At 35.6% G+C, this 15,576-nt stretch overlaps 1 protein-coding gene across 1 annotated transcript in view; it reads left to right on the top strand.

The window, feature by feature from the left end:
• The window catches only part of LOC103777288 (RNA binding protein fox-1 homolog 1-like), a 61,951-nt gene that overhangs the window by 2,392 nt on the left and 43,983 nt on the right, over positions 1-15,576 (top strand). Inside the window, exon 2 of the mRNA XM_008944835.1 lies at positions 13,483-13,615. Within this exon, the coding sequence (XP_008943083.1) occupies positions 13,483-13,615 (133 nt within the window). The remainder of the gene's footprint in view (positions 1-13,482; positions 13,616-15,576) is intronic.

The raw sequence follows: 15,576 nt of genomic DNA, 5'->3' as shown, positions 1-15,576 counted from the left end.
GGAAAGAGGCAGCTGAGATTTTTTTAAACTGACAAGTTTGGAGTTCATTAAATACTAGTGGCATTTAGGAGTTTTCAGATTCCTAATCTGAAAGAGAGAGTAGTCCCCAGTTTTAGAAAAGTTGTTTTTAACGTGACTGTTCATCTTTTGCTCCTGAGTTATATTGTATAAGGAATGAAGGGCGGAAATATAGTTGTAAAATATGCTTTTCTTAATTTGACTAGCTTTATTTCTCAATTAACTTTTTAAGCTTTAATTGTACTAGTCATTAGTAGCCACTGATGACTCTGAACATCTTAACCCCATTTTTTGGCTAGCGAGAAAGAAGAGTACATTTCTTGGAGCTGCCCTTTCTCTTCTGATGTTTTGTTTCCCAAGAATGCATTTTATGTATCACATTGTACATTTCCCAGTACAGTGATTAGTTACACCACAGAATATGTCGAGAGTTGGAAACATGGCTGTGCTTCCTTCCATCACTTCTGGCCCTTCGCATAATACAGAAAGAAATGAGCTGTTTCTTCTGCAAGCAGTGGAACAAATCAGTAGCAATAGTCTCTCGTGCCTCATCTGTGCTCTTATGCTGAAGCAGAAGATGGGACCTGGATCAGTTTGTCATTTGTACATCCATTCTGGGAATAGATAATTTGTTATGTGGAAAGCATAGATTCAGCATGCAAATGGGTTTCCATCCCTTAGTGGGACAGATTCTTTGCCTTATTGAGGCAGGAAAAGTAGGGAAGCTCATGGTCTCATCTTGGCTGCTGTAGAGTCCCATAGTATTGGACAGAACTAATACAACTGATTGCAGTTAAATCCTTCATCATTATCATAATGCAGAACTTAAAGAGTAAAGTACACCAAGTCCCAGAAAATAAGCAAACAGTTGCTGGAACCTTCCTGGAGGCCCACAATATCTCACTGAAGCTTAATAAATTGAACAGGTTGGCTACACGTAACTGATGGTCTCTTATTGCCGTCACTTCTTTAGACTAGTTACTTCCACAGGAAATTTTAAAATCCTGAAGATATTTCTATCTACTGTTAAGAAATGTATCAAGAAAAATTTAGGAACTTTTCCAAATTGAAGCCACTCAAGGATAGGATTCGTGAGAATATTAAGACTCTTCTAGACAAAAGGAAGATTCAAAAGAAGATAAAATTCTGTCACTGAATGTCTGTATCACTGTTCTACAAAGGACAGTAATGTAACTAGGTATGTATGGTTTAAAAAAGGCAAATAATCTGAATTTATACAAGGACTTGTAAAAACTGTTTAGTGCCTCTTTTCCTCATTTTCCTGTGATGTAGAAGTGCCTGAAAATGTGAACAAAACTAGAAGCTAATGAGAGCCAAAGCATGGGAAAGAAAGAAGACATGAAATCATTGAATCATACAGTAATTCTGGCCAGGAGGACCAGGCTGCACCACGGCACCGTTAAGGATGGAGATTGCACAGTGTTTCTGGGTCATCTGTTCCAGTGCTGGAATGTCCTGATAGTGGAAATCTCTCTTCTTTCAAGTTATGTTTGTTGTCTCCTGTCTTCCCAGCGTGTGCCTCTGTGAAGAGCCTGGCTCTATATTCTTGATAATCCCCCCTGCCCCTTCATGGCAGGGGATGGAAAAGGACGTGCACCTGCCAGGGGAAAACTTCTTTGTCTTCTGGATTTCAGTGGACGTTCTGGGGCTTGCTGAGCACTCGCTGGTGGAGCGAGGAAGGTGGCCAATAGCTGAGCATCCCTTCTGTCAAAAATGTACAGCTGGGCATGCCCAGGTCCCATGGAAGGCCTTGGGAGAGTACAAATTTTCATTGAAGTTCCAAGGCAATATTAAAAATATTTTTCACTGTCTGAAATCATAAAAGACAAAAATCAAGTCCCCAGTTATTTTAGTTCCAAGTTAAAACAAAGATACTTGAGCTGTCAGGTATGTAACTACTAGACAATTTCTCTGAGCATGTGTTAAAGGGACAGTTTACTGGACTAAATAGCTGACAGCTATGGTAAAATAGTAAAATGTTATTTTACTAGTGTTATTCAGAATGTTATGCAGATGAATGCCAGTATTTCCCAAATGTTTTGTCCATAAAAGAGAATTTTGCCTTGACTTCAGTGGGTACATTTCAAACTATGTCAATTTTGATGTACATTTCCTCAATGTTAGAGCTGTTCCATATTCACTAAGCATGCTTATCAGCTCCAAGGTATAGATGTTTTTTTTCCATACATTTTCATTTTTATGGAAAAGAAATATTTCATATTGCAAGAGGGTGATAGTTGGGTTTTTTAAGGCAGAAATCAGATATTAATTAATTTTATTTTATCGTATTCAAGGGCAAATGATCAGCCATTTTTAAGCTGATATATTGATCGCAATTTTGTAAGAAGTGTTGGTGGAATTCAGCAAAAACAATTGAGGTGGTGCAAATACTTATAAATCTGTCCCACATTGTTCCTGTTCTTTAATTGTAATTGTCTGATAAAACTTTCATCAGTTTCTGTAATTAACCTAATGGTCTAATGAATTTCCAGATCACTGGTTATTCATTTCAATATAGAAAATGCCATTACACTGAGTTTAATTAATACAAAGTTAGTTTACAGTCCACTGTATCATGAGAATAGAGTTTTACTCTTTTAACAGTTTCAGTTATGAATATTTTTTCCTCTTCCTGCCATGTTGTTTGTCCTGTTTATGGACTTGAGTTTTCATTCTCTACTCATACTAAAATAAAGTATAAACCCTTTATAATTAAAATATTAAAAACCCTATGCTCTTCAGTTCCCATCCTCAAAGTATCAGCATAGATACTCTTTTATTTATCATTTCAACTATTTTTAAACAGAATTCAGTCAGTGCCAAAATCATAATCCCATGATATGCCCTTGAACATCTTATTTGTCTTGATATTCCTTTCACAGAAGTACATGTGACAGATAAGCACTCACCAGAGAATATTTTTGCTTTGCGTCAGACAGATATTAAAACAATAAACTATGTTGCTGTGGGATTTTAGTTTATGAGCAACCAGGAAACAACAAGGCAAAGATGAGATGTTTTTGAAAGGTGGGAAGGCAGTTCTTTCAGGGAATTCCCTGGAAACCTTTGGTCCTGTAATATTTTTGACAAGAAGTATTTCTAATGCTTCTTTTAAAGCAAATCAGGCAAATACATTGCATTACTTCAGAGCAGGCATCAGAAATGTTCCTGAATTATCCTAATAATCCTACTGATCCAAAGACATGTTATATACCAGGAAAGAAGGAAATCTATAGCAGAAGCTTAAGTATTAATTGCATTATATGAGAACTTAGCTTTTTATATATGTTCTCTATTAATAACTTATTAGTACTTATTTATGACAGATAGAGGTGCCATTTTTAAAAGGATTTGTTTGTTTCTTGTGTTTTATTTTGATTCATAGGTCATTCATTAATCATTCAGGACTTTGTTGATATGCATGGAATAAATAAGGAAAATCATAAGTACTAAGTATAAATACCATAACAAATAGTAGAATTTAGTCCATTTGTGGATTCCTTGTGCTACAGAAATGAAAATTAAGCCTGTCTGTTCAATATGTCTGTTGAATAGCCTCATGTAGAAGTAGGTAACTTGGCTTAGAAATATTAGTAAACTAGCTAAAAAAAAAAGCTGTATGAAACTATTTTCATATTTCTTGTTTCAGTGAAGAGATTCCAGGTTTTAATTTTCTGTGGCATTACTGATGGATTGAAGTAAGATCTTTGACATTTCTGTTATATGCTGGGATATTTCCAGTACCAAGAAGATTACGTAGGGAAAACAGAAATTTTCTGACTGTGATTTAAAGTGCTCTTCTGAGCAGAATCATCAGTGGAAGCATACAGTTTAGCAACCTTGATTCAGCTGATTTTGTCAGGTTTAGTATGTCACACACACGTCATTACCTGAAAATTATATTGTAATGATGATAGTCTTCTGATAGTCTTATCCCGAGACTCCAAGCAACTGAAGTGTAGGTGCTCCTGGCACTGGTGTATCCTTTTCTGGGTTTTGTGTGTAAGATGTTATTGACCATATTCAATCCAAGAGGACATATGCTTTATTGCAGTGATGTCAATGATAAATTTGTTCTGATTTTATTGTTGCCATTTTTCTTAATTTATTTCTTGTGATTTTACTGTTATTGATAAGGGAGAGACTGTTCAGTAAGCTTCCCATTTTGAATTGGTATGTGGTCAGAAACGGTTTATAGAATGAGTATTCATATGATATAAATAATTTGCCTATATTATGGTATTAATTAAATGTAAAAAGGTTTCTGCAAACTAAATTTTTAATTGGTTTGTTTTCTCTTAAACTAAAATAGAATGGCAGGTCAGTTAATCTCAATTAAAATATATATTAGTAGATTGTGTTTACATATTTGTGGTTTAGTCTGCTTTTTGTGGCTCAATTGGAGAAATGTAGAGTAGCCCTGCAAAGGAGTGCTCCTGTTAAACCAGCTTAACCATTGTAGGACTGAAACTCATGAATGAAACAGTGCAAAACTCCTGCCCAGAGGGAGATGTCCACATATTTGAGCAGACATGAACATTTAAATAAAAACAGGCATCAATAATAAGTAGGAGAAGTTCACTAATAGTTTTCTATTATTTTTTTCCCCCAGGTATAGAAGTGTAAAACGTTGAAAAATCATGTATCACTTCCAGAAAAAAAGTATTGATGTAATCTCTCTTTGAAATGTCTTTAGAAGTTTTTTAAACACTGTTTTGGCCCATATTATTGGACCTTGCTTTGAAAAAAGTAACACAAATGTGGGTGCAGGGTAGCTCCACTGACTTCTAAGTCAGAGAGTTATAAAGATAATACAAAATAAAAAAAAAAAAAAGAGTACAATTTTGTGTTCGTACATATTATATTCTTGGTTTAAGTATCAGCCTTTTTAAACTGTAAAGTGAACCTCTTTTGGTTTTTTTTATTTTTTTTTTTGGTAGCACTGCCTGAAATTCTTGTTACAGAATTTTTTGTCTTCTCTAGTACTATACATCGTCCTTCTGTAACTACGTGGAGCATAACTGTCCTTTTGCCTTCTATCTGTCAGTATTTTAAATGGTGATTAATAAGTCATGTGTAAGATGTATTGCAGTTGTCCAGAATTTGTAAATATGGGTTTTGTTTCATTCCTGCAAATCTGTTTTTAAGTGCCTTGCTATTTGTACTCATTCTTCTGCTAATCTGCTCCGTGGTGGTGCAGTGTGCCTGAACTAGCAGGCAGAAGAGTGTTATAAAGGCAGACATTGCCTGACTTGGGTGCCACAGACTTTTTTGACTTACACACCACCCTGCACCTGGAGGGTGGGAGATGGCTGGAGAGGTGTGCATGACAGTTTTAATGGTAAATTGTGGAAGGTGTCTTTGAGCTCTCGTTCAAATAATAAAGAAGTTTGATGGACATTTGGGCATCTCATGTGTGTTAGTGCTTTCCTGTCAGTGGAGATATGGCACTTGGCCACTGGCAGTCCTCATGACTAACCAATGAGATAAGTCAATAGGATTGCTTGCATTTACTCCTCTCAATATGCAGCTCAATAGTGAGAATTGCAGTTAGTATTTTTTTGCGCTGCGATCTTCTGTGTAAGATCTTTTGTGCAGAGCCCTACATGCAGGCTTCTGAAGTTCCCTTAGCTTTGCACTCTAGATGTTGTGTTCCTCATTTTTAGTAGACACCCAGAGTTGACCATACATCTCAAATCATTGTTTGTCACATGTCAATTTGCTAATTTTGGGATTTTCAGTTTAGCCTGTAAGATTTGGTTTCCAATAAAGACTTACTTTAGTGTCACTCTTTATTCCATTGTGTGATGGTTGTTATTATATCATGGCTCTTAAAACCATATTGTATACAGCAAAATTCTTCACCCTGAATTTTACAAATAGTAAGTACTTCTGAGGAATTAACGTTTTTAATATCTGTATGACTGTTTAGAGGCAATTCTATGCTTTGATAATATTTTCCCATACGCCTTTGTTTAGGTTAATAGCTGTTTTTTTCCTCAGTCACTTCCTGCCTAAATTGTTCCCAACCCAACAACGTTCTGCCAGTGTTCTTTTCTATAGTTTAATAATTCTGTGTTTTAGTAATCCTTGAGTCATCTAGACAGAACTTTTTATCACCACATAATTGACTTTCATAAATGTTCAAATTTTGTCATCTCCTTATAGTAGTGCTGCTGTTAGTCTAGTTTCCCACAACCATGTCCTTTTTACTTTGTCTCAGAAACGGTGTCTAGCTAGACACAGGCAAATTCTTCCATTTGCTTGAAACTTGCAGGTATCCAACAACCAGGAGCACAAGCCAAGTTATTGATCAGTTTGGTCATCTATATTTGAAGATTGTTCTTTAATTTAAGATCACATGTAGCTTCTCTGATCTCCACTGGCTTTTTTTTTCCCTTTATGGCCTCGTTGCTTTGTTGTTAGTTTTTACCTGCTGAGCTTTTCCTTGTTTACAAGTTGTTTAGTTTTTGAAAAATCAACTGTTCTTTGTACATCAACTATTTGTACACTTTGTAACATAACTATACAGTATTCTTTTGTAATTAGTACACTATAAGTAATTTGACCACCAATTCTTGCATTTTACTATTCAAAGTTGTTGGTTGATGTCGTTACATAGGTTTACAAAAAAAAATTGTCAATCATCTTATCTGTTCTTTTTATACTTCCACACCCTCCTTTTTTTCTTCTGCATGTTAAGAGAAATCCTTTCGTGTCTGAGGGATTCAGGTGGCTACCTATACAGTCCAGTAAAAGAACTATATACTTAAAATAATCATCACAAACACTCTGTGAATTCAGTATATCCAAGTCATTGTTGAAATAGTAGATCAGTTAGATCTGGAATAAATTTTAGCTAAAGAAAATCAAATGCTTTTACTGGAACAGTTAAATGTTCTCCTACAATGTCAGCCTAACAATAAGCACATTAAATAGGAGGTCACTTTTTGTTGAAATATTTTAAGTATTTTTTTGGGGGGGTGTATTTTTTTTTTTTTATTATGTTGGTGATTTGGTATGGAAGAATTTAACAAACCTTATTTTTCATATATTTGAGGATGAAATGGTTGAAAACTGTGTCTTAAAGCAGCTTGCTTTCTAGAAATACATCACCTTTCAAGGTATACCTTACTATGAAATGTTTCACCAAATTTATGTAAAATTTGGTGCTAATTTGGATTTGACTGGGAACTTGGTGCAGTAGCGTTGTGTAAAGGGATTCAATTACAGTGTGCAGTGTTTTGGAAGTAACTGTCTCTCATAAAAAGTTAATTAATCAGAGCTGTGTCAATTTTCTTGTGCCATGTCAATTTGCAGCAAGGTAATTAATCACTAATCGCCTCGTGTGCAGCAAACTAAGGGACAAGCCATGAGTCATTTATTGTTATTTTTTTCCAAATAAATGGCACACAGTACCATGAAGAAACACATCTTGCCTTTCATAATATTTTTATCGACAGTTTTGCATGTTGTAATAGACTGCAGCAACAAGCAGCTGTAGTTCAATGGAATATGAATATTAAAGAAACAAATGAGAGCAGATTTATAGGCCATTGCTTTTCTGTTATGTCAGTTTTGAGATTACACTGAACAAATGAACAGTGAAAAATTACTCTTCCATGTGGAGAATGGTGATTAGACTTGTACATTAATTAGAGATTTTTGTTTTCCTTTTCAATGCATTTCAAATGAGAATGTCCTATAAGTATCAGTTTGTCCAAAATACAGATTTATTCATTCCTAAACAACAGTGTTTAATTCTAACATATATTTTTGTACAATAATGAGGAAGTGATTGTTCTACTAATTTTAAGGATGTGTTTCAAAGACTAGTTTGTGAATGAAACAAACAGAAGTGTCCGGTTGTGACTGTATTTGACATATATCAAATTTCCTTTGAATTCAGTTAATTCATAACTAGATCCCAGGGATAAAAATCTTGCAAAAGCAACAGGTGGGAAAAAAGCGTATTTTCAGCTTTCTGTTTTTAAACATTGTGAACTTTTAAAAGATTTGATTACCCTGAAATTATAAGAATCTGTATATCTATAATTTAAAAGCCTTTTTAAACTAAAATATGTAATAACAGAGCTTAAATTTTACTTGCATTGTACTTCAGACTGTGTTTAAACACAAAGATCTGCACACATCCTCTTCCACACAATTTTAATAATTCTTTTAAAGAATGCCAAGTAATACTGCTTATTACTGTAGCAGTGAAGTGAACTACACGGCACACATCAGGATAAACTCCTGATTCTGATCTTGAAATCTCAGATAATATCATGTAGATTATTCTGCTTAGCCTTTCTCAGCATGTTGCCCATTATATCTCTTTGTTTTTAATTTTTATGTCCAGCACTTCTGAAGTGTTCCCTCAACAGGGAGCCTCCTGAACTATGAGAATAATGTAAATGTCTCCCTGCCTTTTTAACAGCTAAACTATGTGGTGGTAAATTAGCTATTAACTGATTCAAACATGATGTAAAATTAAAATTCCTCCCCATTAAACATTTGGAAGCTCTTGGTGGCAGATGACCTGCTAGTTTGCACAAGGAAGGAGCGATGAGGAGTGCTGACAGGTAGCTCCATTCATCCATCTTGATGGCACACCTTTCTTGAGGCATATGGTACTCTCATACAAATTCAAACCACAGCACAAACCCAAAGAATAATTGCCCATTAAAATGGCTGTATATTTTTATGGATTTGATACAAAATCTGCCCCCCTGTTGTTCTTTGCATCTGCTACTCTTCCATCTATCCCAAAGCTTTGAAACTTTAACACACAGTGTATAACTTTACAGTATTTTTTACCAGGTTATATTCCTCCTTTTGGAAAATTAAGCATTGTCACTGTTTCTTCAGTCTTTGTGTTTCGAAGGCATATGTTGAGATATGGTGCCTAGAAAGTGCACCTACTTGTTGTGTTCACTTAAAATGGTATAACTAATGCTTATATTACATCTTTTGGAAGAAACTAAGATTTGATTAAATTTCATCTGTGAACAAAAAGATGAAGTTCCTTCTCTTTTCCTTATGCTAATATTTATTTTCTATATAAAATCATTAGCTACCTAAAGTTTACCAATACACTAACATGAATCCTGTTAAGCAATTAAAAAGGCTTTTAGAATTATGTGTTGCAATTTGCTGACCAGATTTCATGTTTGAGTTCTAAACTGAAGTTTGATGAAGGAAACACCCTGACAGGGTTTCATTTTTACAAACGTATCCAGAAGAGAGAACTTTTTGGACAATATTTATTATAAAATAGATTTTAAATGTATATATATATATATCTCCTCTTGAATTTAAACATAGAACAAATAAGTTTAAAGAAGGAATCTCATCACCATCCTGTTTTTTGTTGTTGCCATTGTAGTCTCAGCCATACCTGAACAGCTGAATGAACAACTATAGAACTGATGGGGCTATTAGAGGAGAATTGTAAATTGTTTCTTTGGCTTGATAGTTGGCTACATATAGTCCTTCTCTTTTTTTACTGCCTAATTTCACCTCATATCAGTATTGTTTAGTTGGAGAAATCTGCCTTTATGTCAGATCAGAAGAATTCTAATAATCAAATTACTTCAATAAATTTAAGGTACTTCTGCTTAGAAGTAGACTCAGATGCTTCCCTGCTGAGAGTCCAGCACATTTCCAACCCCATTATAATACCATTTCCACTGACTTGAGTTTCAGGAGTTTGGCACTGTGGCACTAAGGAAGGTTGACCTACAAACTGTAAGTCATTAAAATCTTTACCCCTCTTGGCTAGTATGTTCATTACTTTTGGGGCTGGTTAATAGCATATAATGCTTCCTGATGGGAGAGCCTTTTTCATAAAGTTGTTTTTATGATGTCCATTCTTCAGTTGTGTTCTAATGGTGCCACTTCTGCTGGGTATTTTGGGGTGAGGATATTAAAAACTTGGTAGCAAAGCACGTTCTGTGGCTATAACATATTCCTAATATTCCTATATTTGATTTCTCAGCTGGGCTGAAGTAGCATGATTTTTTTTTTTTCTGACTTCAAATCTAGGGTGACCTGATCTTGTTGATTAATTTAAAACGCTAAGCTAAATCTTTAATATTACCACCTGAAAATAGAAGGCATTTTTTCAAGTACTCTAATTTTCAGACTGACCCAAATAATCCAGAGGGGGATGGATATAACTCTATTATAGATAAACTCTATTGCTAGACCTCACTCAAAGACCTTGCAGTGCCACTCTTGGTTCCATATTTCTCAGGCTCAGTTTCGATCTACTTCTGTCTGCTTCATTTCCTTCTACTAATTGTTTCTACAAGCTTTTTTAGAGTTTTGCTTTACTCTATGCTTCATGCTTTATCTCCTTAGTAAAAATCAAAGCAGGTATAGCAAAACAATTACATTACTTCAGGCTTTTCATTCTAAGTCATGCTCTCTGTGCCAGATTCTTTGAAAATGGTAGAAATCATTGTCTTGTCCTAAGCATGTCCCATGAGTGTTGTTCCTCCATTATGGGTTCTGGATTTGGTAAAGACGTATGGGCTAAGTGATTCCTCCTACTATCTTCATTTTCTACCTGTTTCTCCTCTTTTATAAGAGAAAACCACTCTCATAATCATGTAGTTTTTTTAAAAAAAAAAAACTATTTTATGTTCTTTTTTACTCATTCATTGATAGGAGCACTCTGCTTTTCCAGCGACATTTCTTTGTACCATTCACTTGTAATTCTTTCCAAGGGGTGACCACCACGAAGAGTAAATAGTATTTAGGATAAATGCTCAATTATTGCAGAATATATATTTTAATGTGTCTGTGTGAAAACTGGATTGAGTGGATTCAAAGACAAAAAGTGCTCAGAAACTACATCAAGTTTTCATTCTTTCACAGAAGTGTATCTTCAATGTCTCAAATACGTCTGCACAACTCCAGTTGTTTTTTATTGGACATATATTTAGTCATTTCTTCTGAAAATTAAGAGATAGCTTGGTTCCTAACACGTGTGTAAGGTGTGTGGTGCTGAAACAGATCTTAGAGCAGGAGTTCCCAGACCGTGTATTGCAATCCCACAACGTTGTAAGATGCCTTACATCACTTGAGCTTAGGCTTTTTTGAATTGGTTTGGTTTTCTTTACCATTCCTTGTTTCTCTCGTGAAAGTGTGCTTTCTGTCATTATGTAGAGAACCACAGATGCACATATGAGTCCAAACTGCTCAAAGTTTGTCAGTCTTCACAAATTTTTTTTGTTAGTGGCTTTTAGGTCAGAGAAATTTCTCTTGACCTTGTATGTTGTGCAAACCATGTCATTTAAGCCAAGACAGGAAGTCTCCAGCATGTGGCATTCACAGATACATTCTCTAAGGGACAGAAGATAATGATGATCCCTTGGTGTTCAACCCTCATGCTTTTCTCATGTATTGCTAACTTCCATGTGTGAAGTTTTACTAGAGCATTGCACCTTTTATTTATCTGTTAGTATGGGGAGACAGTCGGCTCTGTCAGAGGAACTACAGCACAGCCTGGAGATCTGTTTGATTTATAATGTTTGCTTGTATCTTGTTTGCTTGTATCTTCAGTCCACTGAAATTATCTTTTACATTGTCATACGCACCTTGTACTACTTTGCATACAAGACTGTTTATTTGGAAAGGAAAAGGATGAACGTTATGTGGCTCCAGCAGTAGGTCACTGCTGTATTTATGCTGTTTAACGTTCAGTGTTGTTGGATATGCAAAAGTACTTACAGCATCTGAATTTTGAGTATATGATACACATGCTCATTCCCACCCCCTCCCCCAAATGCTTTCCATGACTGTATTTCTTTAAGGCTTCTTAAATATTGTTGATTGCAAAGGTATCAACAGTAAATTGAATTTTGTAAGTTCATCATTCTGATTTTGAGACATTCTTTTCATAGAAAGAGGAATAAAAATATGGTATTTGCAGTTTGTAAAATACTAATTTATTTGTATTGCCATAAGGTTGCTTTGTGTTGTGTCACAGACATGTTAATCTTTGCAGAAGTACTGTGTAACCTTTTTGTCAGTGAGAGGGACTTAGCAAAGCCCAAAAGCCACAGTAGTAAGGTGGTAATGGAAAAATCACTATAATTACAGTACATACTTTCCTTCATATGTTCAACCAGCAACATCTACAAGTTGTGAATTTTTCATTTTCTTTTTCAAATTCAAGGCTTCTTTTAAAATTTAATGCTAAAACAGATGAAAGAAAAGTGTGGATTGAAACCAATTCATATTTCAGACTTGAAAAACTTACTGGTTTATGCATCATTACTTCCATTGGCTTGCTTTTTACTGGGGCTTTGCTGAGCAATATTTATTTCTTTTTTCTCTTAATTTACGTAATGAAAAAATTCAAAAAGGTGAAGCACAACAGAAATAACCTGAGTGCCAACAGAGCTGGATTTGATTTTCTCTGTCTCACTGATTAATTCGTTGAAAGAATATCCATTCTATCACTGGCCAGCAATATCTGTACAAAGGAGAACTGAAATAGTGAATCACTGGTTAAAAAAACAGAGAAAGTAAAATGGAAAGCTTTGTTTTAAAATTTTTCAATGAAAAAGTTTATGAAAAGAGAAGTTTTTAAGACATTCTACAAAAAGAAACCAAGTACTACTAATAAAGTAGTATTACTATTCAGTTTGAGATTAAAACATTTTAAATCTCATGTGGAATGGTAATTAATGTTTATACTTAGTTGCAGTGACAATATAAAATGTCTGGGTTAATTTCTTTGTTAGATATCTAAATTGTTTCTATTGGGTGTGAATACTATCTGCATTCAGATATTTCCAAACTATGCAACTCTTGCCTTTGAAGGAATAACAGGTACTATTATGAATGAGGTAAACCTCCTCCCCCCAAGATCTGCTCTGTCTTTCATTCACTTGGTACACAATTAAGACCCAGTTAATAATCAGCATCTGAAAAGAAGTAAAGCTCTGTTCAGTTGGTAAAATCACAAGATAATTTAGATCACTTGAGGTCACCTGGTCCAACATCTCACCTCCACTCAAAGCAGGGCTGACTTTTGAAGACAGATCAAATCATGCATCTGGAAGTGTGGTGGAAATGTCTGGCATTGTAAATTTGAGTCTGTACTGGGTGACTTGGACCCCAAGAGAATCCCAGTAGCAGTGTTGGCTAAAACAGTGAACATGATTTTTAACACTGTCTTCGAAGAGAACCAGAGCCCTACCTCCTGCCCTCTGAACCCTCGGTTTGCCGTATCCCGTTAGCATGCAGTGATTTTTGTGTACAAGGATGAGACCTCTGGTTCAAAGACTAGTAATTTATTTTGTGACTCTCTCATCCAGTTACAGGCGAGCTTTAATATAAGCACACACGTGCTGCTCCATTACCCTTGTTTTAAAACACTGGGTTGATCTGAATATTTTACATTCATGCCCCTTTTTCTCTTTGCAGTGCCAGGATTTCCCTACCCTGCTGCAACTGCAGCTGCTGCTTACAGAGGTGCACACCTAAGAGGCCGAGGTCGCACGGTGTACAACACGTTTCGTGCAGCAGCCCCCCCTCCTCCAATTCCAGCCTACGGCGGGTAAGATCAGCCTCTTTACCTGTTAGCATGAATCTCCAAAGTCTACAGACTCTCTGTGGCCCTGGTGCATGCTGATCGTGTCTCACCGCAGAAACCAACGCAGCATGAACCAATCCCAGTGCTGGAAGTGGTGCACCTTGCATTGAGTATTGAAAAATGAGTGTAATTTGTACTGCCATGGTTGGTGGCCTTAAGCGTTTCAGATGTCACATATTGTTATGGAAATGCTCTTAGAAACAGAATGCTTTGGAAGAGAGAAATTGTTTCAGCTAAAGATATATTTTGGATTATTGCAAACATGTGGTTATTAAGGAGGTTGGATCAAGTTAACTTCTTTTTCCTCAAATCATCCACTGACAGTTGTCTCTAGACCTGAAGGCTTAGTACTGTATTTTATTTATTCATTGCAGCTGAATTTTTCTGGTTGACATATTTACCACGATAGAAATCTGGGGTGCTTCTCTCAGGACTCTCTGTTTTTCAGTGCGTTTACTGAAATATAATACCTTAAGATGCCACTGTCAGTGACCTACATTTACTAAAACCAAGTAGTAAACTAAGAAACAAAGCAGAGAAATTCATAGTAATAATTTCAAAAAACTCAATCCATTATTTTGGAAGTGTTTATTTTCCTAAGTATATTTTTGAGGGGGAAAAAGGAAGAAACAAATTCTCCTTTACCTCTGTGTTGCTGACACAGAAAGGTTTTGTATGCTGTGTGTGATAGTAAAAAGCCCTAACACTGAATGAAGTTTTTTCAGCTATTAAGAAATCGAGAGGTTTGGAAAATCAGAAAATTTAGCAAATCCCAGGGCCAGAGTACTATTTTGGCTAAAAAATTTGAAGTAGATATACTGCTATCTCTCTGTAGGTAAACCAGATCTTTCTGAGGAAGGGTCAGGAAGGGTTTGCAGTGTCCTTGAGTGATCACTCGCTCGCTCTGCCCACACTGAAATCCTGTTGAGCAGCTGATCTGCTCTGGCTGTGGAGAGCTCCTGGTAAGGGAGCTGGCAGCACGAGACCCTGTCGCTCTGCTTCGTTACGGTGGAAGATGGGTGCCCTGCACTAGTTCCCTCAGTTACTCTTGAAGCTTTTGTTCTACTAAGCCAGAAAGCATCTCTTTTTCTAGACACGTTATCTAATCTAGTCAGCCATTGAGCTAAATTTTCAGGGTTATTTAAGGCAGGCACTTTGACCGTTCCTTCACACTGGGCAGTTATCACCTCAGAGAAATAAGATGTTCTAAAAATGAATATAAAAATAATGCCACAGAATCAGGTTATTTTGTAAAAGTGTTTTCTGGTTTTGGTTTTTGTCTTTTTTTTTTAAAAAAAATAATTATAATTTAAGTTTATATTATGTAAGTTTAATAAGCAAAATAATGTTAATTTAATAAGCAAAACAGTATTTCTACTACTTGAGGCTGACACCATGATTTCTGAAGATTGCCTGAGTTACCTATGGGCAAGAATGGTGTCCTACCAAAGTTAGCCTATTGTCCAGACTGTCATTTAGAGTTAGTAAGGGTACTTCTACGTGGCAATGACAGGGACAAGTTTGGAATGCCCCAAGAGAACCAATTGCAAGCAGAATATCTTAGCTATGAAATGCATACTGCATATAAAGAAAGCAACTCTTTCCTTTTCTACTTCATTTAAAAAGTTTCTTAAATTTGAACATGGAGTGCAATATTTAGCAAGATAACAACATGGGTTATTATCAGTTTCGTGCTGTCACAAACATAATACTTTAGTTGAATACACAGTCATAAAGTTATATAAGAAAATATATACCAGCTCTGTGTGATGCAGTTTTTGTATTGGACAATCCCTTTTTGTTAGCATTTGCAAAGTGAGTAAATGCTTTCAGATCAGTAACTTAAATACGCTTTAAGGGGACACATGTGGGTGCTCTCTGTGTGTATGTGTGCATTATATGAACTTTTGTAATTTGTACAGTGA

This window comes from Merops nubicus, unplaced genomic scaffold, assembly GCF_000691845.1.
Source record: "Merops nubicus isolate BGI_N331 unplaced genomic scaffold, ASM69184v1 scaffold20727, whole genome shotgun sequence".
In the NCBI taxonomy this organism is placed as follows: domain Eukaryota; kingdom Metazoa; phylum Chordata; class Aves; order Coraciiformes; family Meropidae; genus Merops; species Merops nubicus.
Note: the sequence above shows the minus strand (reverse complement) of the source record. Positions and strands in the feature narration are given on the sequence as shown.